Below are 25,943 nucleotides of genomic sequence, written 5' to 3'. Positions count from 1 at the left end.
AAAATGAATTTGAGGAAGCACTTCTTTAATTGTCTTCTTTGTAATTAGAGTATGGAATAGTTTTCCTGCTAGTGTAGCGAGACCTAAAACCCTGGTTTCCTTTAAATCAGAGCTAGATAATATTTTAACAACTCTGAGCTATTAGTTAAGTTCACCCCTAACGAGCTTGATGGGCCGAATGGCCTCCTCTCATTTGTAAATTATGTTCTTATTGTCTCGTAATCATGCCCTATATCTAATTAGTGAATTCGCTCCTGTCTCTTCATCACTTTTGCTACTGTGTGGTGAGAGTACTGGTGCAGAGTGGCTGCCGTTGCATCATTCAGGTGGGGGCTACACAATGGTGGTGGTTGAAGTGGCTCTCCATTGCTTCTGTGAAGCACTGTGGGTGTCTTGAAAAGCGCTGTACTGTATAAATGTGATATTCATTCATTCACCAATGAATGGTCTATATTGCTGCAGTAGTAATCTGTGTACACTGTTGAGATTTGAATGATGGACAGTCTAGCATCAATTTTATTCTGCCACACCAGCCACCCTCTCCTGGTTTGAAGGTTTCACACCATTTATCGGGCCAGACACAGTCATACCATGAGGTTTTGCGTCAAACACTACTAGTGGCTACTTGTCACTCCATTTAAGAATTATTTTTCCGAGTCCTGACGCTGCCTTACTTTTTTCTACAGCTTAAACTGGCTAAACTGCAGTGCTGTCAGCTGCACCAGCTGAGACAGACCCATTATAATTCTGATACTCCACTCATGTCTTCCCCCTGTTCATTGCAGTCCTATGGAGCACAGACTTACCTTACTGCTGCAGGCCCTTGCCTGCCGTTTCTCATATACAGTAACTGTCTTTCTCCTGCAGCTAATGTACTCTTCCTCCCTCTTATAATCATTCATCATAATCATTTCTTTTTTCCTACTCTCAGAATTCACATATTTTCCTCTGTCAACTTTCCAGAAACAAGAGCTACTTGCTGAGATTTACTGCAGGAACAGTGAGGAGATTTGTGTAAACATTTAGTAAGGTTATAGGACTTACTAAATATCTATGTGACAATTATCAGCCATTTATAGTTAATAAGATACCAATATGGTAGGAGAAAGTCAGTAAAGGTCCTTCAGTAATATACTTAACATTGCTGTTGAGGTAATCCTAGTAATCTTAATTAAGCGATTACTTAATGCCATATTCTGGAGCAAGTCACAATGTCAGTTATATCTCAGCTGTAAATGCCTTGTCTAAGCCCTGGTCTGGTTCTGACTGATCATTATCGTCAGAAGCTTGCTGAAAGAACCAGGTGATGTCAGTGAAAGTACAGGAAAGAAAGATGGATAAACTGATTCTGTTTGGTGATTTTAAGTTCCTACCTCATCTATGACTCTATGGTCCACTTGGACTGGTGCATGGCACAGTATCACATCGGGACCAGTTACGATTTCCCTGATCTGTGCCTTTAAGGGACACATACTGTAACTATGCACTCCTCTCCCATAAAGCTATTCCACCACTCAATTACTGTTACATTTAATACTTTAGTTTCTCTTCCAGCGACCACCTTGTTCGCTTCTGGAAATAGAGCAGCATGTAGGTACTTGAGACCAAAAGATTCCTGCAACTTGTATTGATGAACTATTAATATCTTGATATGTAGTGATAATATATGATGATTATGGTGACAATTCACTGTTGTGCCTCCAGCATGCAGGGTTGCCATGTGCCCTGTGCTGCCCGAAGTCACAGTTAGGGTTGCCATGTCCAGGTTTTGTGGTCCCTTTTCTCTTGATGTTCTATAGTTGCCTTAGAAAGGGAACAATTCCCTCCGTGTTTTTCCCCATGTTTCAATATATATTTAAATACTGATGCTCACTAAGAGATTCTCCCAGACAGTCCCCAACCTTTGACCGACTCAGCACATTTAGCGTAGCGTAGCTTAATCTGCTATGGAAAATCCAAAGACACAGCTTCTCTTTCCATCATGTGTGCCTCTGTTGATGTTATTTTACTGCAACTGAATTTGTTAATCCATCTGCAATCCAACTGTGGACCCAAGCCGGGCCTTGACCGCAAGCTGCTGCTGAAATAGCCTTTCATTATAGCGAATCATTTATGTCAGCCAATCACGGACACACCCCCTCCTTTCCCTTGTGTGGAATCCCCGTGTCATCAGCTGTTTCTAGTTGTTGATTAGTCTTGTGTATTTAAGTCCGCGTTAGAGTATGTTTCCCCGGTGCGGTCATTGACGTCAGTCCTTCGTCTGCTCTATGTTTCTGATTTGTCTTCCTCCTAATGAACCCTGTGTTCACCCAGCTCCCCGATTCCTGCTCCTGCTTCGCTGCTCCGTCCCCGTTCATGCACGCCCATGCATGTCACCACCACACCTACAGTAGCTGCTGACGTCAGTGATGTGAACTGTTTTTACACTACCCTTCACCTGGGTATGGGTTTCTTTGATAACATTGCTGAAATCATTTTTAGTCAATTTTTAGTGTACTTCAGAATAAGAGACTTTCCATGTGAATTTCAGCATCCTAAGCAAAGGATCTGCTCTGAATGCATTACCTGAAAAAACACAACTAAAACAATCCAAGTCTGTGGCATGATTGTACATCAGTAGGAGAGTTTCTGAATGACAGTGACAGTCACAATGGTTTCCACCTTCTTTGAAAACAAAATATAATGTATATGCTTTATATGCTAACTCGACTTCATTTGCATATACGGGTTAAAATGCAAGGTCTTTTCTTGTCATAGCAGCGCAATGCGTGGTCATGGCAGCACTTTTTCCACACAGTCGATTGTCGCGCGTATCGTTCTTAAAGGTGAATGCGTACTTGCGTACCAGTTATGTCCATCCCTGACTTTAGATGTCTCTCTTGACAGTGGGAATTTGGATTAGAATAGTGAACATCTTTGTGGATGTGGGGGTTTGATGAACATGGTGTGTGACAGGGATGCAACGGCAGAGGGAAAATGCGCAAGAGTGTCAGCTGGAGCACCGTAGACGATTGTGGGGGTTAGAGGCTGTCGGGGAACTGGGGCAGTGTGTGTCAGGGAGGGGGGGTTCACTCCGGGTTCCGGTGAGGCTGAAGTAGCCACATGCTGGACATGCCAAGAGACAGGGATGTGTGTGAGGCAGTCTGACAGGATGTGGCAGAACAGGCACCCAGGACAACCCCAGCTTGGATGGAGGAAGGACCCCTGCTACCTGGTTAGGTCTGCACTCCCAGGAGAAGGGGGGGGGGGGTGGGGTGGAGTCTCTGCAACATGATGACAGATATTTCAAGGCAACATATGCACCACTACTACACACCATGTTCAGCATTACACACCTACTTAATTCTACTACGAAGCAGTAGAATCAGACCAGAGAAAATTGGATGTATCTTTTTGGCTTAGTGGGACTTAGGAAGGGTTCTTGAGACAGCTGGAATAGCCGTTTGGTTTATCCTTGACGTGCAGTTAAAAACAAATCAAAGGTAAACTGAACAATTGAGGTATAGATAAAATATCAAATCCAAAGCTTCAACCATGAATATTGAGAATATATTGAAGGACTGTTTTCTGTGTTTGCTTTATTTTCCTGAGATTATAAAGGGATTTGATAAAAAATTGGGTAAATTGCATGAAAAATCAGAGCAGCACATGAAATTTCTGGCTGAAAGTTAAGCTACCTCTACAGAGCACAGTTTGCCCAGTATGCTGGTGTTCTGTATCTTTGGACCAAAATAACATTTAAACTGATCTGTGAAAGGAGTGAAGGGCACAGTATCACAGACCTTTAAAGATGCCATGGAGAACCTTGAACCCGAAAAGGAAAAGCACTCCATTCCATTCAGCATGGAAACCATGGAGACCTTTATCTCGCTCAGCTTTATTTACCTCTCGTGAAGCCTCCTCAGAATGTGAGGAAGGCCTTTTCATTTTCTTGAAATGGCCTCCTTAAGCAGGGGCCCAGCACACAGCTAAATGTCAATGGGGAATGTTAAAAGGAAGGATGTAACAGAGGTAATTATTTCAGAGTCATTTCTAGGCTTTGCTCAATTAGTCAGGGTTTAACCGCCCATTGCAAATCAGCAGTAATGTTGCCATGCAAGAATGATGCAGAATTAAACCTGATGAACAAATCTCTATCCTCCATGGGACATACAAAAGGAAATGTATTGATAGACACTCTCCATCCTGGATTTAGTCAAGGGAACATAAAATCTACTAAAGCCTGAGATTTGGACCTATAGCAGTTTTGATGTTGTTAATGTTTCATTGTAGTTATAGTCATTTTGCATTATTATTTGTTATTCCATGGCATGGCACAGGTGGGGAAAAAGGGTAATGATCCACTTACAACTGCAAAACAAAACTGGGTTTTATTTAAGGGAAATACAGATCACTGGGAATCTCACAAAATAAAGGACCACGAGGGGTCAGAACACTGTACCAGAACTACAGTGGCGCCTGCAGTTCACGAACAGAATCTGTTCCAGGAAAGTGGTCGTGAACCAATTTGTATACGAACCAAGACAATTTTCCCCATTAGAAAGCATTGAAATTCGATTAAGTTGTTCACAAGCCTGCCAAATAATATAATTTTTGTTAATTAATTTTATGGTTTTTATAGTAAAAACTTTAAAGAAAAACACAATATAGTGTGGCGATCGGCAAACCGATGCATCATGGGAGCAGAGAGGGACACGGAGATTTGCCCATGTCTTGTGTGTACCCGGTCCAATCCTGGTGTGTATTTTGAATGTGTAAATCTTCTACCGTGTGCATCTTGCAGTTTGATGTCTAACAACCTTGTGATTCCCATCTGTGTATTTGGGTTCAGTGCTCATTTGGTGCCTGTTGTGGTCCTTCTATTTACAATTGCATGTGGGGCATGCTGGGATATGCAGGGCATGCTGGGATATGCAGGGCATGATGGGACATGCTGGGACATGCGCCCCGCCAGTACTACACTAGTATAAAAAATGGAATCTGGTCGAGGAATCTGTTAGGCAACCAAATTTTGTGCGCGAATCAATGCGTATTTTTCACAAAATTTTTGGTCATGAACCAAATTGTTCGTAAGTCACAACATTCATGAACCGCAGACACCACTGTATGTACTAAAAGAAACTGCAAAAACCATAAGGGAAGCACAACCAGGATATAGGGAAAGACAGAGAGCAGAACCAGGAACAGGATACAAGGAGCAGAACACATGGAAACATTACACCATGACATTACAATGGCAGACTAAAGCACAGAGTGAGGGAAGGAACTTAAATACACTGATACCCAGGGAAAACAAGGGTTTACACAAGGTGTAAGCTAATCAGTGAACCAATTAATAAGACACATGAGCAACGAGAGACAGGTGGACACAATAATTCTAAGAACACACAAAACTACTGTAAACAAATACTAAAGACTAAGAATCTACAACAAGGACTAAGGGAAATACCAGCAGGAAAAACCAGAAACCAGAATACACAGAAATAACCACAATAAACCTGGGGAAACTGGTATCAAACCCATGACACGAGCCAACAGGATCGGAGCCACAAACTCAGCCCACTGGCCAATGTGGCAATCTGGGGAACAGGGAAAACACAGTAGGGACTAGGTACACTGAGGCTGAAAGACAAGAAACAGGGAAGAGAACCGGACGGCCAAATGGGGAGGGAGCACGAAGGGCAGGATCAGACGGGTGCTGCCCCTAGCAATTATTTTGCAGAATGGTGCCTTAATATATTTCTTAACAATCCTCCTAGGCTTAATAACTAAAAAGCCATCATAGTGGCAACTCGGGCCATCTGTGTTACCAATCGAAAGAGTTTTTTTTTTTTTTTTTTTTTTAATCAAACTACAAAGCAGTATTACTCTCGCATTCCACTGTGACTGACATACATACATGCTGCCCACAAGACCCAAACAGAGCAGCTGCAGTGGCCCTCGCATCTGAAAGAGGTACATTTCACATTTAAAACTCCTTGCAGCTTGAATTCTGGTCTTCTTGTGTTGAAACAGATGAAGGCAGGTGCTTATAAATATTCACTAGAGGCAGGACCATTACTTGTGTGTTATCTCATCCTCATCCGTGTGCGTGTTTGCAAGACTACAGCGAAATGACAGTCACTCAGAATCAAACTGGTTCTAGGCTAGTGGATATTCTCCATGCATCTTACTCATGAATATTCCAAAGCACGAAGATAAATAGTTGGGAGCGCCAAAGCACTTAAGCACAGGAGAACACCAAAAGAGACAAGAAGGGACAGAAAGCTGGTGATGAATGGGGGCCGTCCTGTGCTTGTCATGATGTTGCATCTCGCAGCTGTTTAACAAGGAAAGGGAATGTTTTGGAAAGTGGTGTTCTATAGCTGCAGGTTTATCAAACTCTGGCTAAATTTGCATTTACCCAATGATCATGAACATTTGTCATCCTTTAATTGTATTTGATATTGCAGGTAGTGTAGCCCAATAGAGTATGAACCATAAGTAAATTTGCGTTCTGTTGGCAGAAGTTAGAATCAATAAGAAAATTTTTAAAAAACAAATGGTGTAGGCAACACTTTGCTAACCTTTTTAACCTCACCTTACCTCTCACACTGTGCTGCGGAAATAGGTGGTTTGGGGTCCCTGTGTTTGCTTGTTTTTCCTCCTGCTCAGTTTAGGGGGGGGGGGGTCGTTCTCTGTGGGTCACTTACTCTGTTTATGTTTGCTGTACTTACAGTACAGTGCCTGTAGCAGAACGAGCTCCTGAAAATAGCAGACACTCTTGTTTAATCTAACCTAAGAAAAATGTTAAGCAGAAATCCGTACTTTATATATAGCATTTAGGTTGTTAAGGATGGAATGCAGGGAGATATTTTATTGACTGGAACTGATATATGGTAGGAAAATTTGGATGCTGTATAGAATTACTGAACTCAGTTATTCTGCATAAAAGATGTTAAGAAGGCATGAAGCAAAAAAATGGAAGCAAAAAAAAACACACTAAACTGTCCTAACAGGAAACATAGGGATATATGTGGGGGGGGGGGGGGTTATATATATAATGCCTGATTTACAAAAAAAAAGAAACCCCTACAATTAATATATATCATCATATAACTTAAAGTTTCCTTCTGACAGTTTTCACCTTGAGAACTCCTACCCTCCACTAAAATGGTTTAGACATTCACATCCAGGTCACTGTATCACAAAGCTGGTTCAACAAAGTCAGGCTTCAAAGTTCAAGTTTGACTAAACCAAACAAATGCAATCTGAGACATAAGCATGGATTACAACAGGGTGACGTATTTCAATGTAGCAGAAGAGAGAACTAGTATGGTGAAATATGAAGTACTCAAAAGTACAATAGCGGCAAAGAGCAATACTGTGTCTGCTGGGAAAGCTAGAATAGCATATTAGCAGTGGATCGCTGAGAGTGAAAATGCACAATAACACAGTGTAAAGGACACAATAACACAGTGTAAAAGGCACAATAACACAGTGTAAAGGACACAATAACACAGTGTAAAGGACACAATAACATAGTGTAAAAGGCACAATAACACAGTGTAAAGGGCACAATAACAGTGTAAAAGGCACAATAACACAGTGTAAAGGGCACAATAACAGTGTAAAAGGCACAATAACACAGTGTAAAGGACACAATAACACAGTGTAAAGGGCACAATAACAGTGTAAAAGGCACAATAACACAGTGTAAATGGCACAATAACACAGTGTAAAGGGCACAATAACACAGTAAAGGGCACAATAACACAGTGCAAAGGGCACAATAACACAGTGCAAAGGGCACAATAACACAGTGCAAGGGGCACAGTAACACAGTGTAAAAGGCACAATAACACAGTGCAAAGGGCACAATAACACAGTGTAAAAGGCACAATAACACAGTGCAAAGGGCACAATAACACAGTGTAAAGGGCACAATAACACAGTGCAAGGGGCACAGTAACACAGTGTAAAGGGCACAATAACACAGTGTAAAAGGCACAATAACACAGTGTGACTGTCGTTATGATAACTGTGAATTTGTCATGTGCTCTGTGGTTTCCATGATTATTCTTAGTTTTTTATTCATATTTATAATCTCATTTTTAAATAAAGGTATCACCCTTGAAAACCCACTTAGTAATTCGTTTTATCCACACACTGACATACACACAGCATGGCTGTGTGGCTGAGGAAGATGACAAAGGTGTTCACATATTATAGAAGAGCGACAGCCGTGCTCATTTATAATTACACCATTCAAAGTGGGAAACATAGAATAAATGGGCTAATGACCGTAATGCTGCAGAACTCAGCTGATCCAGGCATCACAGTGGCAGTAACAAGATAAGGTGGCTTTATGTAAGGGGGGGGCACTCTTTTATTAGTAGTTGTTAAAAAGAGCGAAGACAATTACAAGGCCAAACACCCAGTCCTGACACACTCTGCCCACTGTGCTGGCCATTCCAACTGCTCAAACAACACACATTATTTATAGCAGTCAATATTAACACTACACATGACATTACAGCACAATAAAAACACAATACATGTAACACAATACACAATACACAGAGTTATTTACACTATGTACATGGCTGGCTATCACTTTACCTCAGCCCAGCTCATATTCAGTATTACAAGTCATTGTCATAACGAGGAAACATCTATATGTGGGTATAGTTCCCCAGTTTTGGTTTAATGAGACTTTTCCCAAACTATGTAGGTTTTTGCAGCTTCCTAGAACTGCTATCAGTTTCAAGATTTTATTGTCACATGCCGCAGTTTCAGGAAAGGGGACAGGTGCATGGGAGGGCAATTGTACCTACAATGATGCAATAAAGAGCTGTCTGTCAGTGGCAGGCCGCCTGAGACCATAGTCTATGGTCTTCTCCATGTTCATTTTGGGGTCTTGCAGCCTCTTTCATCCAGCTGTTCCTGCCTTCTGTCCAAGACAGTGTCCCTCTTTCAGATGAGGCAGTTACAGATGCCTAAGGTACCCAGTGCCAAACTCATTTACAGAATCTCTCCAGCTCAGTCCTGGCTAAAAGCAATTTCTCTATACATGAGTGAAATATGTTTGAATATTTGCAAGAATTCTCAAAATGGTAATTTTGTAGGGAAAAAAAAACATGTATATACTATATTTTACTACTGAAGTCATTTACTCGGCATGCCCCATGATGGATATTCCCTAGTGGGTATTCCCTAGTGCCACAGTGCCCAGTGAGGTGCACTTAATGATGCTGTTTGAAGTTTATCTTTTCTTACCCAGAATGCTGCCGTTTCCCCAGCTCCATGCAGCCATTCTGCCTTCTTGTGATTAGTCAGGCTTGGCAGGCAGCTCCTCATTCGCTGGGACGCAGCCAGCAGAGATCTCGCTTGTTCCTCATCGTATAATGAATAATGTACAGGCAGCAGTCATCAGTCTGATTATGGTGCTCATGCTCTGTCTTTCTCGTCACTGTGGCCAGTAACACATGACTGGGAACAGTTTACAGGCTCAAGGCTTGACATCGATCAAAGGAACGTAATCAAAGCGAATGGGTAGAACGTGAAGCAAAAGCTCCTCTGCTGCTTGGTTAATGAATGGGCAAAAAGCCCTGACTACCATGTTGGAAGGAGAAATTAAATTCTAATTAACAGATCTCCTATTATAGCATCAATGTGCTTTTGAGCAGGCAGAGGGAGGGGAGGGTCACAGACAGATGGGCTTGTGATTTGGTGAATACATGTGACGCCTTTCCGATTAAAACCCAGAGTGATTATTCCGCCTTTCGCTCCATCATAGACGTCACAGCCTGCCTTTCTGTTTGGAGAACAAAGGTCTCTACAAGCTAAGCAGACTCTCTTGAACACAGGATGATAGAAAGCAATTGACAACAGTGTCAGTCACTCAGGCCCAGAGTGCCACGCATCAAAGCCAAGGGCACGATGATGGGGAGACCTGGCCAAGCCGAGGGTATGATGATGGGGAGACCTGGCAAAGGCGAGGGTATGATGATGGGGAGACCAGACCAAGCCGAGGGCATGATAATGGGGAGACCTGGCCAAGCCTAGGGCACGATGATGGGGCCAAGCCGAGGGCATGATGATGGGGAGACCTGGCCAAGCCGAGGGTATGATGATGGGGAGACCTGGCCAAGCCGAGGGCACGATGATGGGGAGACCTGGCCAAGCCGAGGGTATGATGATGGGGAGACCTGGCCAAGCCGAGGGCATGATGATGGGGAGACCTGGCCAAGCCGAGGGTATGATGATGGGGAGACCTGGCAAAGGCGAGGGTATGATGATGGGGAGACCAGACCAAGCCGAGGGCATGATAATGGGGAGACCTGGCCAAGCCTAGGGCACGATGATGGGGCCAAGCCGAGGGCATGATGATGGGGAGACCTGGCCAAGCCGAGGGTATGATGATGGGGAGACCTGGCCAAGCCGAGGGCACGATGATGGGGAGACCTGGCCAAGCCGAGGGTATGATGATGGGGAGACCTGGCCAAGCCGAGGGCACGATGATGGGGAGACCTGGCCAAGCCGAGGGTATGATGATGGGGAGACCTGCCCAAGCCGAGGGTATGATGATGGCGAGACCAGACCAAGCCGAGGGTATGATGATGGGGAGACCAGACCAAGCCGAGGGTATGATGATGGGGCCAAGCCGAGGGCATGATGATGGGGAGACCTGGCCAAGCCGAGGGCATGATGATGGCGAGACCAGACCAAGCCGAGGGTATGATGATGGGGAGACCTGGCCAAGCCGAGGGTATGATGATGGGGAGACCTGCCCAAGCCGAGGGTATGATGATGGCGAGACCAGACCAAGCCGAGGGTATGATGATGGGGAGACCTGCCCAAGCCGAGGGTATGATGATGGCAAGACCAGACCAAGCCGAGGGTATGATGATGGGGAGACCTGGCCAAGCCGAGGGTATGATGATGGGGAGACCTGCCCAAGCCGAGGGTATGATGATGGCGAGACCAGACCAAGCCGAGGGTATGATGATGGGGAGACCAGACCAAGCCGAGGGTATGATGATGGGGAGACCTGCCCAAGCCGAGGGTATGATGATGGCGAGACCAGACCAAGCCGAGGGTATGATGATGGGGAGACCTGGCCAAGCCGAGGGTATGATGATGGGGAGACCTGGCCAAGCCGAGGGTATGATGATGAACACCTGCAAGCCGGGGACGTCACATGACCCGCAATGACCCCATCGAATCCTTTGAGGATTCTGCTCTGTGTCTGGGAATGTTTTGTTGGACTTGCTATTTTCTGTGTGTTTATGGCTTTTTAGGAAGAGTAAGCTGGAAAAGATATCTGTTTAATGATTTTATGCTTCATAAAATGTAATACTGATGCAAGAGCAGTGTTCAATAGCACATTTAAAGCGAGAAAAAAGTACTTACAAGGCCAAAGTCTCATAGCTGTGTCAGAAAAAAACTCAACTTCGATGCTATTTGTGGTGCAGAACAAATAACTGCTTAATTTTTTCCTGGACTCTGTTTTGTCCCTATGGTTAACTGTGGAAACCAGGCCCCAGGAATATTCATACAGTACTTTGTTAGCGTAGCGTAGCATAAAATAGGAATAGCATATATTATTTATGTAATGTAATGATAGGGGACCAATTTTTTTTTTACATTTTCTGGGATCCAAAATCTATACCAACAGCCCGAAATAATTTAAGGAAATCCACCAACACTTTTATTGCCTCATAAATCATGTGACTCATATTGCATTAAAAACAAAATGTATCAGTCAGGGACTTGCTTTATTTTAGTGATTATTTAGTTATTGTTGTTGTTGTTGTTGTTTAATGCATATGAAGTCAATCTCAAGATGAAAATACAGAGCAAATCTCTATCTGACCTGAGCATGCACTTGCCTTGATGTTGTGTCACAGCAAACTGTGGCTGTTCGCCATTTAATATTCTGCTCCAATTTCCACATCCACTACACCCCATTGCCATATTGACCAGAGGCTTTGGCCCAAAAATCTATAAGCCAGCTCAAAAAAAAAGTCACTACCCTTGTCTCTAATGGGGCACAGTGTTTCCTGTATTCAAGTGTATTCAGAAGATACAAAGAGCAGTACTCCAATCCATTATTACAAAAGGTAAGTATGAAAAAAACGACATAAATTTGCATTACATTTTCATTAGTGAAAAATAAAGCAAGGATACCACTTTCGTTGTAGTCACGTAAATTTCTACCTTGTGTAACAACATAAAAACACAATAAAAAACACAGGAAGAACATAAGAAATATTATTCATAAGAGGTGGCCATTTAGTTATCTAATTATATATGGCACATATCGAATATCTCTTGGAATTGCACATTAGCCATATTACAAGGGTTCTAACTGTCAGCTTTTCTGTTGAATACGCAACTTAAATGAGTTTTTCCAGCATTTGTAGAAAATTAAGATTTTCACAAAATGAGTTGTGACAGTAATTTTCTGGCATAAGCAGACACATCCAGTGTAAATATAACAGCTGACATTTTTTTTAATTAAAACCCAGAGTTTCCAGGAAAATGACTGACTAGCATTTTATTGAGACTACATCACCATGCACCTATTTCTTTTCTTTCATCTGCAATTCTATTAGCAACTTGCCAGGGTCTGTAAGCTCTTTGGCTTCCCAATTGAGGCATCGCATACAGGCAGCAGATGAGATGAGCTTCAACACTCTGGCATCGTCTCAGCATAGGCAGTGCTGATTGTGGGGGCCCCTGGTGTCCTTCGACGGGTTTTGGTGTTGATCTGAAGCTGAGGACCACTGACGGGCACATATTCTAAACTCGCCGATCTCAATTGCTCCACACTTTTTAGTTTGTGTTATGCTTATTATCAAAGCGCCCTCTACAGTCTGCCCATTTTTGGTTTTCTGAGCTTTGGATTAAACGCATTACCTCATTCCTCACACGTCTTTCTCAGTGCCACCTGTTTGTGTCAAACTGATATGTCCTTTCTTCTCTTGTCCAGTTGGTGATCTGTCAATAACATGGAAATTCTCCATGAGCATTGCAGCGTACTCCACACAGCAATCATCACTGTGGGAGGCATTATGGGTAAACTAGATGTGAAAGTGAGGCTCCAGGGAAATAAGGCAGAGCAATATGCTGCTTCACTGATGAAGCACGAAGACAGGGGTGCGAGTGGGGCTGTACAGTACATCTGCAATAGAGCTCAGGAGAAGAAGGGAGCAGAGAGGGGCTGAATGTGCTATAGATCCTCAAATGATGAGAGGATAAAGGACTACAGAAATGATACATTAGCGGCACTTCATTAACTTCTTTTATTTGTTTCATATTAACTTCACATCGCGACAAACAGAGCCAAAATTAGCCAGAGACAATTAGTGACAAAGGGTCGTGTGGACAGGGCTGGGAGGTGACTTTGTGAGTAACCCTGAGACGAGAGGCTCACATGCCTGCTGTCTCCATGGCAACTGGGCGGGAAGGGAAAGCATTCTCCAGCCGCACAAGTGTGATATTTTTTGCCTGTAGCCTAACTAAGGCCATACACAGAGGCACAGTGGCTACCATGGACAGGCAGTCAGACGACTGGGTGATGGAGCAGATGGGCTGTCATAGAATGCGGCATGATGGGAAGTGGTGAAAAAAGGAGAGAGAGGCCCCATGCACACCCATAGAAAACTCAAGGGAGAGAGAGCAAGAAGCATCAAGAAACAATTAAGTTCCCCACTTGGTGCTGGGGGGTCGAATTATTGTCACTAATGACACATACTGTACACACACAGACGCAGGCTTCTGCTCATTCTGAACACGCACGTACACACGCAGACGCAGGCTTCTGCTCATTCTGTACACACACGTACACACGCAGACGCAGGCTTCTGCTCATTCTGTACACGCACGTACACACGCAGACGCAGGCTTCTGCTCATTCTGTACACACACGTACACACGCAGACGCAGGCTTCTGCTCATTCTGTACACGCACTTACACACGCAGACGCAGGCTTCTGCTCATTCTGTACACACACGTACACACGCAGACACAGGCTTCTGCTCATGCTGTACACACACGTACACACGCAGACGCAGGCTTCTGCTCATTCTGTACACATACGTACACACGCAGACGCAGGCTTCTGCTCATTCTGTACACACATGTACACACGCAGACGCAAGCTTCTGCTCATTCTGTACACGCACGTACACACGCAGACGCAAGCTTCTGCTCATTCTGTACACATACGTACACACGCAGACGCAGGCTTCTGCTCATTCTGTACACATACGTACACACGCAGGCTTCTGCTCATTCTGTACACGCACGTACACACGCAGACGCAGGCTTCTGCTCATTCTGTACACGCACGTACACACGCAGACGCAGGCTTCTGCTCATTCTGTACACACACGTACACACGCAGACGCAGGCTTCTGCTCATTCCGTATGTACACATACTTTTTCTGGTTGTCCATCAGTTTAAAAAAGTAACCATCTTTTCCATTTTGTAAAGTTGGATTGTAGAAGTGCAGCTGCAGGCCTAAGATATGGATGCTGGACGGGAAGCAGGTGTGTGACCATGGCCTTGGCAGGCATCCTGCTGGTTCGCTCTCCTCACTTTTCTGTAAAGTGAGAGTTTGCAGCAGTCAGTAACGTGTTCAACATTACTGAAAATTACATCAGTTGAGTGGTCTTGATTTACACATATATATGTGTGTGGGTGTGTGTTTCTTAATTTCATGTACATGAAATGTAGGAAATCTTTAATATTTATAAAAATCCCTTTTGAGGCTAATAAGAAGAAGGTAGACAAAACCTTTGGAAATTCTGGGTAGTGAGAAAATGTGATTTTTTAATTCTTTATAGAACTGTAATTTTATTGCGCATACATTATCTGCAATGGCATAAAACGCCTCTTTAATTGCCTGCACTCGCAGGTGTCCAGGAAAAACAATTGCGAATTGCCTGGCAAACTGTACTCTGCTATATTTTCCGCATCGTCTACAGTGTACGAAAAAGTGGCACTTGCAAAATATCTCAAGGCAATACAGTACACAGTGTGTGTGTGGCTGTGAGGGCCCGACTTCACCTAGTTGGACGTCTATATACGGAGTTAATAGGCTAAATCTTTAAGATATAATATTCTATCTCGGCTGAAGCAGTATCGTTAAATGTGTGTGGGGGGGGGGGGGGTCCAGATGTATAATTATGAAATGAGAGGGGGACACGTCCCCCTCAGATTTAATGGTGGCGACACCCATGATCCGGCAACAATAAAGGATCTTGCCGATCGCGCAAAATTCTCTCAATATGAAGTTCCTTTCTTATTATTTGTGCACCGATTGCAATTGGTTGCTCATCCATGAATTGCGAGGCCAAGACTGAACGGATTTCCATGCATGGACACTGATTAAGTGTGTGAGCTAATCCTTGTTTACGCAGAACAAACCTGCTCCGAGCAGGTATGAGGATTTGGGTGATGCTGCTATGACAACACATCCAGCAAGAGTTTCGAAAAACCGACAGGTCCAGGATCATGCCAAATCGTCAAATATTACATCCGGCTTTTTTGGGTAGTAATATCCATGCTATGCATTTCTGTTTACCTGTGGTTTTGTTTGTGTGTAGTTCTGTTTTTTGCTTTTATCTGTAATCATGCCTGTTTACTTTGACTTTGTGTTTCTTGGTTATGTCTACAGTATGTTACTTACTGTAGTTGTTCTCTCTGTTTTCACTTATTTGTTTTCGTGGTTATTATTCTGGGCATAGTTGTCTCTGTGCACATGTGCCGTTGTGTTTGTGTTTATTTTTCTGGGCATGGATGGTTGTCCGTGTGCATGTGTGTAGTCGGGTTTGATTAAATTTGTGATTGACATTGACTGTGACTAGAGCAGGGAGATTTTGCATTCAGTTTGTCATCTTTTCCAGTGGAATACAGCTCTCAAACCTCAGAGAGGAAATAGAAGCATTGTTTGAATGAGACTGACAGTTTTCACAGCAAACACATAGAAATTAACACACAGGGGAATGTAATTCACAGTGACGTTGACTAAAAATTGATAATTGATTAGTGAGACTGGAATCCTGTGAGCAGTATGAAATAACCGAGATTATACAGTAGGTCTCGGACCATGGTTGTCATACCATGAAATACAAGGTATAATAACACAGGTGGTTATGGTGAATACTAGTAGGTATAGCATTAGATTGGAACGTAGTTATGTTAAAGAAATTACAATTGGCTGCCTAGACGTTTCCCAAGTAGCTTGGTGTTTGCTTAAGGATAACATGTTTAGCAATACTTACGTAGTTTTTCATTATCCGTATTTACGTTTCAACATAAAAACGCAGTTAACAAAGCGCTCAAGGAATCAGTCCTCAGAATTAAAACGACATGAGTAAAAACCGGATTTCTGTCATGACTATGGTGCTCAGCAGTAAACAGCAGGGCAGCCTGACAACAATCACAGCAGCATACTCATTGTCCAGCCTTGCTGATGTAATATGCATCTATGCTCCATTTCATTAAAGCCACATGCTATTCACAGCTATTCGCTGCTTTAGTCTGCAGAGAAAGTTGCAGCGCTGTAGTTTAAAAAAAGCTCGCCCGTTGATCGACAAATGAAAAGCAGTGCGCCCCATTCTTATCATGAATTCCACTACCTGCATAATGAAAAGTTCAGTTAGACATTGTCTCGTCACCCTGGCAACACAAAGTCGATGGAGGGGAAAACAGACAAGAACATCACTGTTTCCTGTTGTCCCCCCCCATAGACGAGCAGTCAGACACAATCTGTCCCTAATTGCTCTCCTTTAGCAGCTGTCCTTGACTTTGTGATTCAGGTAAACAGACTTCTGGGGCTAAAGGTGAATACATAGCTATCTGCAGTCAGAGAGGAAGGCCATTAACTATTACCTCAGTCCTTTCTAATATGACTGATGTGGAATGTGGGACCATTCCAGCAATATACAGTGAGTACAGCATTACAAGTATTGTTGGCTTCTTATTCACCTTATATTGGAATGCAGAAGCAACAACCTTATTGAAGTTCATTTATTTGTACATTTATACTTTATGCCACAAGCCAGCAGCCATCAAGTTAAAAAAATGTCCTGGGAAAACTTTAAAAATAATATAATTGATGAAAATAATTCTCACAGATAATAAGATAACGTGTAGAAATAGCCAGGCATAAAGTATTTTCAACTATTTAATGTTGCCACTCAGAGTGGATGGATCTGACAGAAGTTCCGATGTACCAATGTGTGTCCATACCGTCACAGTCAGAAGGTTGGGAAGGTGTGGTTAGAGCTTAAATCATTATTGACTATAAATTTCATGATCATATCTTTCCAATGTGTGTCTAACGAAAACTATAGCTGGCTGCAAAGAAGATAGTTTGAATAAATACACACAAGAGTAACTACAATCTGGGGTGGATTAATGAGGCCCAGAGTGATCAGGGGGCCCCTATTGGCTGTCTCGTTTCTTTAAATCATTAAGTGATCCTTTATTGGTCGTTTATTTGTTTGCGAGTTAGTGATTGTTTAAAACTGGATGAGGAGATCAATTCTAAATGTGTCTCTTTTTTGACGCTCTTTTTATACCGCTGTGCATTGTCTGGTATGCAAATACATAGTCTATACATATACATTACGAGTAATGAGTCCTCATCAAAAATGCAGGATGGAAAACATTCTTATGGCAAGAACTTGTTTTATATTTTTTTGGCATTTGCCCCTCGCTGTAAAGTTTTCTACGGTCTATTCTGCGTATGGTAAATGTGTCTTGAGTGCACATTGTGTTGACATACACATTCAGAGTCTCATGTTTTAAAGCTATCGCTACTGAGATGTGTTTATCTAGTGATGTCTTTGTTGCGTACTATCTGGTTGCGGAATATGACTGATACGAAAGTGTAAGCTTGCCGGTTTGTTGTTCTTCCGATTTGATTATTCACATTCGATACAGTGTCTGCCATCATCTTATCATCAGGGTGCTGATATTCTAGAAATGGAGACAGTTGGGTAACGAACACGTCGCTGCACCTGCCTCCGTAAGCCAGTGAGATGAACATAATAAGTCTACAACAGGCAATGGCAACCAAACATTTCAGGGAGTTACTTGAATAATAGTAACTGTAATAGCTTCTTCTGGAGTCTAGGTTGAAGGGCTTTTTGGATATCTGCTTCAGAGCAGTTGACAAAGCATGTGTTGTTCAAGCACCGTGGCATTGTGTTTTAGATGTGGCATTCAAGGAATGTACCATCCATTGTGTCAATCCAGTAGGAAATGATTCAACTCACCAATCTTTTGGAGAATTTACACTGTTTGGCAAGGTCACTTTGAAGTAAATTTAACTAACTTCAGTTTCATGATAGTCATCAATATTTAGTCTGTTGTGTCAATGTTGAAATTTGCTACATAGGATTCTTCAAGAAACTTAAAAAGACCAAAGAAAACATCAAGAGAAAGGTAAGTGTACAATAAGGAACTTCTATCATTCTTCAGTATGCACTGAGTTCCCTTTTCATAGGTAAGCTTCCTATTGTTTGAGAGGTAATCATAGTCTGGCAGAGCCTGAACCTCCCTACGTACAGGTGAAATAGTCGGTAATGCTGTCTGGTTGGTTGTGTCATCTTTTATGCTTGTCATCTTCCAAACAAATCACAGATTACAGCTTTAGTGAAATTCACTTATACTGCAGCAGCAGCATAAGAATATATTTTGATTAACAAGCACACAATAAGGACATCATATCAGTCCCATTAGTTCACTTTACACTTAAGTATTTCTGAAAACTTGTTATGTCTTTGATTGTGAGCAGTCTGGGCTGCTACAGCCAGAAATCTAAAGTGTAAACTGAACAAAAACTAAGGTTAAATCACAATACAGATTTACAGCATGCTTGCAAATCAAAATATGAATTGACGACTGGCTTTTGCAAATACAAACCATTTTCAAACAATCAAAGTAGGACCTTTTTGGGAACTAGTTCTTCCTTAACAACCAATCCAACAAGACACCAATAACTTACTGTTAGGGACTGTACTGCCCAACTCTACCCTTCATGTCTCCTCCCCATTTGGCCAGCAGGTGTTGCTGGCCATCTCTTTCTCCACCCTGTCTCTTGTCCTTCAAGTCCTTAGTGTGCTTCCCCAACTCCCTGGACTGCTGCATCACTCTTTGGGCTGAGCGTGTGGCTGTAAACCCTTTGGTCATGAGTTTGAGGCCAATTGCAACACTCTCCTTGGGATCTGTAACAGAATCACTGGTTCAACACAATGATTCCCAGGCTCTGTGTCCTCCCTTGTGCTGGGATACATGTGTGTCCATGGCACCTGCTGCAGACCCAGCAGTGCTTGGGTTGGAGCCCCCACTATCTGGGTCAGTTATGGCCAGTGACCAGCTCAGATACAGTGGTGTTGGCTCTCCGAACACCTGTTATGGGACATGCCTTGTTTTTAAGTGTTCCAGGCTAGCAGTAGACGCCAAATGCTCAGATTCACAAGTTCCCTAGAAAGGGGAGGAACTTCCCTGCAGCTTGTCCATCAGTGGAGCCACAGAGTGGATTGCTGCCTACTTTATGCCTGCATCAAGCTCCGCAACCATGACATAAGACATTATTCTCCCTTTTTATTGTATAACTATTTGCATCCATATATTCCAGCATCATATATGGTTTTTCCTGAGCAAATACTCGCCCAGAAAAACGGTTTTTGTTCACCTACACATTAAGACTTTTGCACTGTACACGTTGAATGCTGAATGTGAATGTCGCTCATGAGATATAAATCTTGAGAGGGGTTCATAACCACGTGAACAGGCACTAAAGGAGTGAGCACCGTGACTCAGAAGTGCAAATCCATTCTCCGTGTGTGAACATCCTCACACTTCAGCTAACGGGCTGGCAGACGTGATTTACACCTCATAGCAGATCCTCTTCTGCATGACTTAATAAGAGACAGTATTTAACCTACTGTAGCTACTGCAACTTTTTTATGTGATTATATGGGTGGGGAACATATAAAGAGATCTATGGTCTGCTCTGCTCCAAATTCTAGATCTAAAGGCCACCATCCCCCCTCACAATGACATCACTAACAGTCCAGTTGAGGTTTCATTTCTCTATTACTTCCATCTATGACCTCTGCTGTTACCTGTCACACGTTTTTCTTGAGGATTATGCCAAAATATAACGTTACAGCACTGAAGCTGGTGGTCTGATGATAAGCTACCATCAGGGACACGCATGTTGAAGAAATATTTTGCTCGATTGTGGCATTGTGTTATTTGTGAACTTGTCCTTATTGGTGAACTTACCATCTCATCCTACTGTTGAAATGTTCCCGCTAAAACCTTTCCAAGAGCATAAAGTAATCCAGAACTGCAAGTGGAAATACATGGATGCACAAGGAAGTGAAGCATCAGCCTTGGATGTGACAGACATGTGTTGTAATATACTGTAGTAATAAGACCTTTGCTACATAAGGACCTCAGTGATTTCCCATTATGGCAACAGTGATGCTAATGAATTCACAAATATAACTGAAAAAAAGCAGTACTGTTTGGGCGAGCCTGTGAGAAACTGATTATTAACTACAGGAAGTGTTTTGCTGCAGTCTTTGCTGATTAAGATGGCATAACTAGTTATTGGGAGTGCAATTATTTTTTCACATGGTGGCAATGGGGAATTGCATAGCTTTCTGTAATAAATTCCAATGTAGTATCTGAGGGTAAAATACTTTTTCTTAACCATTCTGATTTCACTGCAGAATTTTTTCTAATCAATAAAATGAAATATGAATGAAAAATGACAAAGTTCATCTGACTTGTCTAACACTGATATTTTATGCTAATTTTAAAGGGATGTCGTAAGTGGCGGATACCAATGCTGGCTGTTTGTCAGCATATATATATCCCTATTCAGTTGTTTTGCAGAATTTATGACTCACATCTTTTTCAGGGTTACTTCAATATTTTTGAACAGATCTGGTGCTATACTTGGGAAGGATTACAGATCTTATTGTAGATTACAAAACTGCATAGGTCTGCTGGGCAACTTTCAGTGTGATTCTTTTTTACATTAAAAAAAAAACATAGATTATTAAAACATTCATAACTGCTCTACAATTAAGAAGTAAGTTGCCAAATGCTGCTAGCTTTAAAATTAGGGCCTGGTAGTTATTTAGCATGAAAGGTCAGTGAAGTGTATGTGTCATTCAGGGTCAGTTTTGCCTGTATTAAAAACCTTTTCCTCTTTTTCTGTTAAAATTCCTTGAAGTAATTGTTACTTTTCACCAAAGACAGTTCCTGTCTTCCTCACATTAACATCCTGTAATGACGAACCCCACCCTACTCATCTTGTGCTTGTGATGAGTTTCGCTGCAGAGATACTATGCTCAAGGCGACTATCATTAAAATGTCATTACAGCAACATAGAAGTCATCGTTAAGAAGCACAGCATAGGCCTTTATTCATGCTGTGCACAATTCTAATTTAGCGGAGCTCATCTCTGAGAATTTTCTTCCAGAATTTTCTGTGACACCATATATTGCATTTCATTTGATCATTGTTTTTTTTTTTAATAAAAGGTAATAAAATAATTGAAAATTACTTTAACTAGTCTAGATATACAATACTGAATTACAATATAATAACAACATCGTTCCTTTCCCCAAGAAGGCCAAAACCTCGGACCTCAAACACAGCAGGCCAGTAGCATTGATATCTGTGTTGACAAGGACATTTGAGCACCCCATCCTCACTTACATAAAAAAGCTACACAGTCTCTTTGAACACTTCAGTTTGGCTTCAGGGCCAACAGGTTTCTGGATATTGCTACAGTATGCTGTATCTAGCCGTCTGGTTATCAGTCCTGGAGCTCAACAGGGCCACCTTCTAATCTCCATGCTTTTCACGCTCTATACTAATGACTGTACCTCTGGTAGCCCTTTGGTGTAACTCATGAAGTTCGCTGATGACACCACACCGATTGGCCCAATAACGGTGTAGTTTGGTGCGACTTCTGCTAAGAACAGGGGAAAACTTCAATGTACTATCAGATCAGTCATAGGTCTTTCAGACTGTCACGCTCATGTAAGAACTCTTATGGCAAATTTGTTTTATTCTATTATAAACCTAGAATTAGCTTCATAAAAAGCGTTGGAGTAGTGTGCAAACCCTACAGACTATTTGGAAGGTAATAAAACTGTTACATACGTGTAAATGCGTCTGTAGACTTGTCTCAAGTTGAAAATCTCACTCCAGCCAGCGGACCAAAGTTTGCAACCCTGCAGTCAAAATTATCACCTGCAGTCTCCGACCCATGCAGGACTTGTAACAAGCTAGACTAGTCAGTCGACTCAAAAGATCATTAACAACCCCAATAATGCAGGTCATCACCTTTTCCATAACCTTTAAGTGGAAAGCGTTTTCAAGCCGTGACATCCAGAACCAACAGTCCTAAGAACGACGTCTTCCCAAAAGCTGTAGTAGCCATGGATCAGTGATCTCCTCAATGCACCACAAAACTGTCCTAAAAAAAAAACTATTTTTCTTCTCACTGGCACTTTGACGTCACGTTAAATTGTTCTGAGTTTTTACCCTCTATCCAGTTTAAAAATGAACTGTACACATATTTATTTAGATTTTGTTCTTCTACATGTCTATAGCTGATATAATTGCTAACAGGCTTCTATTTAGCCCTATATTAGTCTTTTAGCCTGTCTGTCCTTATGTCTGCACCTTTCGTACAAAGTGTAATTCCTTGTGCATGTTTGTGCTTTGTGACAAAACCTTGACTCTAATTCCGATCTCATACTCTCATACACTTCCACAAGATGCCCCTTAAATAAGACAATAAGAAAGAAATATTCTGGCAGTTTTTCTTACATACATACAGACATATGTATATATATATTTCTATATTTCTGCGATGGGCTGGCCCCACATCCTAGGTTGTTCCCTGCCTCGTGCTCATTGCTTCCGGGATAGGCTCCGGACCTCTTGCGACCCAGTAGGATAAGCGGGTTGGAAAATGGATGGATATATTTATATAGGAAATGCCACAAATATGCAATTCTGTTAAAAAAATGTCAAGCTGCCACTGTTGCCTAATGCAGGGTCACAGCAAGCCTGAGGCCTATCTCTGGGCACCCACTGAGGGCAATTTAGAAACAGCAATTCACCTATGCCACATCTGTTCATGGTGGGAGGACACCCAAGTACCCAAAAGAAACCCACACAAACACAGGGGGAGCTTATTAATTTGAGGTGCGGTACAAGCCACAGTGTATCCATTATAGTTTAACCTGATGCATGCACTGTATGGTATAGTGTCAATGTGTCCTAGTTCATGGAAGGGGAGACAGTGTTACTGGAGGCGTCATCACCGTGGTAGGACCTCTAGCTGAGGTCAGTCGTGGTCCTGTAACAATAAATGTATCCATCATGCACCGTTCACTTCATTTTCAGTTTGCTACGCACAGTGAAAAGAATGAATACATTGACTGACACAGGCAGAGCCTAAATTCACAATTAGTTCTTCAATACAGAAAACATTATGGCTGTGAGTCAGTCATGGCTAATGCCTGGCTACAGTCTGTCATAATTTGGGAACATTTTGGTTTCCCAATAAAGCAACTCAGATATGTTGCTGTAGAGACATCCAACATGCTAACTCATTTGAGACAACAACATCTGAGTGAGTGCATGAATGGAGCAAGGCAGAAACAGCATCAGCAAGCATTTTAAGTGCTTTTGCCAGGAAGTTCAGACCAAGCTAAAAAGTACCTGTGGCTATGGGGGCATTTATGGCTGCAGATATGCAACTACATTCGGTAGTAGAGAATACAGGATATAGATGAGATTTGGTTCAGTATGACATTTTTTTCTTACATTCTTTTATTCAGGCACGTCAACAAATGCATTGCCTTTGGTTTATTACTACTATTCCTGATTGAGATTGCAGTTTTAATAAATACTTTCAAAACAAATTCTGTTTTCCATGCTGTAGCAGAGTTGCATTGAACTGGGGGCCCAAAACCATTTGGAATTTTGTGTAGCATTACAGCTCTAGTCAGTCGTGATACCAGCACAGCACTGGCTATCCATTAATAACACTGAGAAATGTGACGTGGGAATTCCCATTTATTCCTTTAAAAGAGGTTAATAGCAACAGCGATCAGGAAGATCCTGCATGGAAACTCATAATCATGTTGCACCATTTTCTCAATGAATTGACCCAGGCCAGAATAGTCCTTGTTGATTCCCAGTTCTGGCCTGTAATCCAGTCCACTTACAACCTCTGCTTTTATTCACTTAACTGATTTGGTATACTGTTCATATTTTTAATCATCTATTTTAAATGGTCTCAAGGCTTGTTACATTGGATGTACCTTAATAAGTAAATGTGGCTTAGACCAGTGAAACCTTCTTAAATGAACCTCAAAATAAATGAGGTATTTTTAGTCAGTTATAGGACATTCTGAGTGTACCTGGAAGGCTGTTGATTGTCAGACCACTCTGTTTGACACAGCGAGCCAGTCCTAAACAGAAGAGGGTGATGTGACAGGCTTGTGCAGTCGGGACAGTCCGCCTTGTCATTACAGTTGCGGAGGAAGTGATATCAGTGGCTACATCAGCAGAGGCCTGTCCACTCCTCCCCCATCACATGTCCTGCCAGTTCTCCTGCCATACAGCTGTTCTGCAGAGGGGAGGCCTCTGGAAATTACTTTAACCTTTATAGAGACAGAGGACTTGAGGATGAAGTGGGTGGGGGGTGGGGGGGGGGGGTCAGGGGCAGGTTTGGGAGGGAGGGTGGGATTGAGTAATGAAGCAAAAACGTTGAGGGCTTGTCAACATTCAGGGATGTGCAGGGAGATGATAAACAGGAAGGGCGGCCCACTTCCCTACATGTGACCAGCCCAATAGCCAATGAATGCATCATGGCTGACGTCAACCTCAGAGAGGTCAGGCAGCAGGTAGCGGTATTTTCAACTGCTTCCTTTAATGTGGACCTATTATGCTCATTTTCACTGTTCATAATTCTACTGGAAGAGATTTACATGTTCCAGAGACATATTATTTTTCTCTTACGCTACATCTCTATTCACCCTGTCTGAAATTCTCTGTTAGACCTTTAAGCCCCACCCCTGATGTGCTCTAATTGGATCTGCTTGCCCTTCAAGTTCCACTCCTTTCTTACAATCTACAGACAGATTCTTGCAGCTAGACAGACAGTCAATAAGGATTGTGAGCTCACCATGTTATGGAAGTAAGGGCTGGTATTCCAATGAGGTGTTTCAGGCAGATTAGAGAAGAGTGGTTTTTGTGATGAATTTTGGGCCTTAAAACTTTGCAGACTGTTTTCAAGCACATAAATAGATATAACACACTGAAGGAAAGAGGAAAACCAGAATAGGATGATAAGTCCCCTTTAATGAAAATGATCTTCAGGTAACCCTTACAGGCACAATTTCTGAATATTTCTTGTTGTTTTTTAATAGGGTGCATTTTTAGGGTTTTGCTGGCAGGAAGGTTGAATATTACTGAACGACATGGGTTTCAATAGGACACTAGTGATCAGAATGGAGTGGAATGGGACAGAGTGGGATAGAAGGCAGAATGTCAGTCTCACTATTGCTGTTATTCCATTTGCTTTGCAGGAAAGTGGGAAAATCGGCGTGATCTTCAATGTGGGGACAGACGATATCACCATAGACGAGAGCGCTGTCATGGTGAGCGATGGCAAATACCATGTGGTGCGCTTCACTCGCAGCGGGGGCAATGCAACCCTCCAGGTGGACAACCAGCCGGTTATCGAGCGCTTCCCGTCAGGTAGGACCTGGGCCTGGGTGACCGGGGGCAGGAAAATCGGGGGTGGGGGGGGGACTTAATGAAGATGGGGTTACTGAAATGCCCAAAGAGCACATATGGTGGAAGAGAAAAAGAGAGAGAACATCCTGCAGT

At 42.5% G+C, this 25,943-nt stretch overlaps 1 protein-coding gene across 4 annotated transcripts in view; it reads left to right on the top strand.

The window, feature by feature from the left end:
* The window catches only part of LOC125750613 (neurexin-2-beta-like), a 357,714-nt gene that overhangs the window by 291,650 nt on the left and 40,121 nt on the right, over window positions 1-25,943 (top strand). For all 4 annotated transcript variants that reach the window (XM_049028714.1, XM_049028717.1, XM_049028716.1 and 1 more), the window contains one exon: window positions 25,640-25,811. In XM_049028714.1, coding sequence (XP_048884671.1) covers window positions 25,640-25,811 — 172 coding nt within the window. The remainder of the gene's footprint in view (window positions 1-25,639; window positions 25,812-25,943) is intronic.

This window comes from Brienomyrus brachyistius, chromosome 10 (genome assembly GCF_023856365.1).
Source record: "Brienomyrus brachyistius isolate T26 chromosome 10, BBRACH_0.4, whole genome shotgun sequence".
Classification (NCBI taxonomy): domain Eukaryota; kingdom Metazoa; phylum Chordata; class Actinopteri; order Osteoglossiformes; family Mormyridae; genus Brienomyrus; species Brienomyrus brachyistius.
This window is presented reverse-complemented; position numbering and strand designations above follow the sequence as displayed.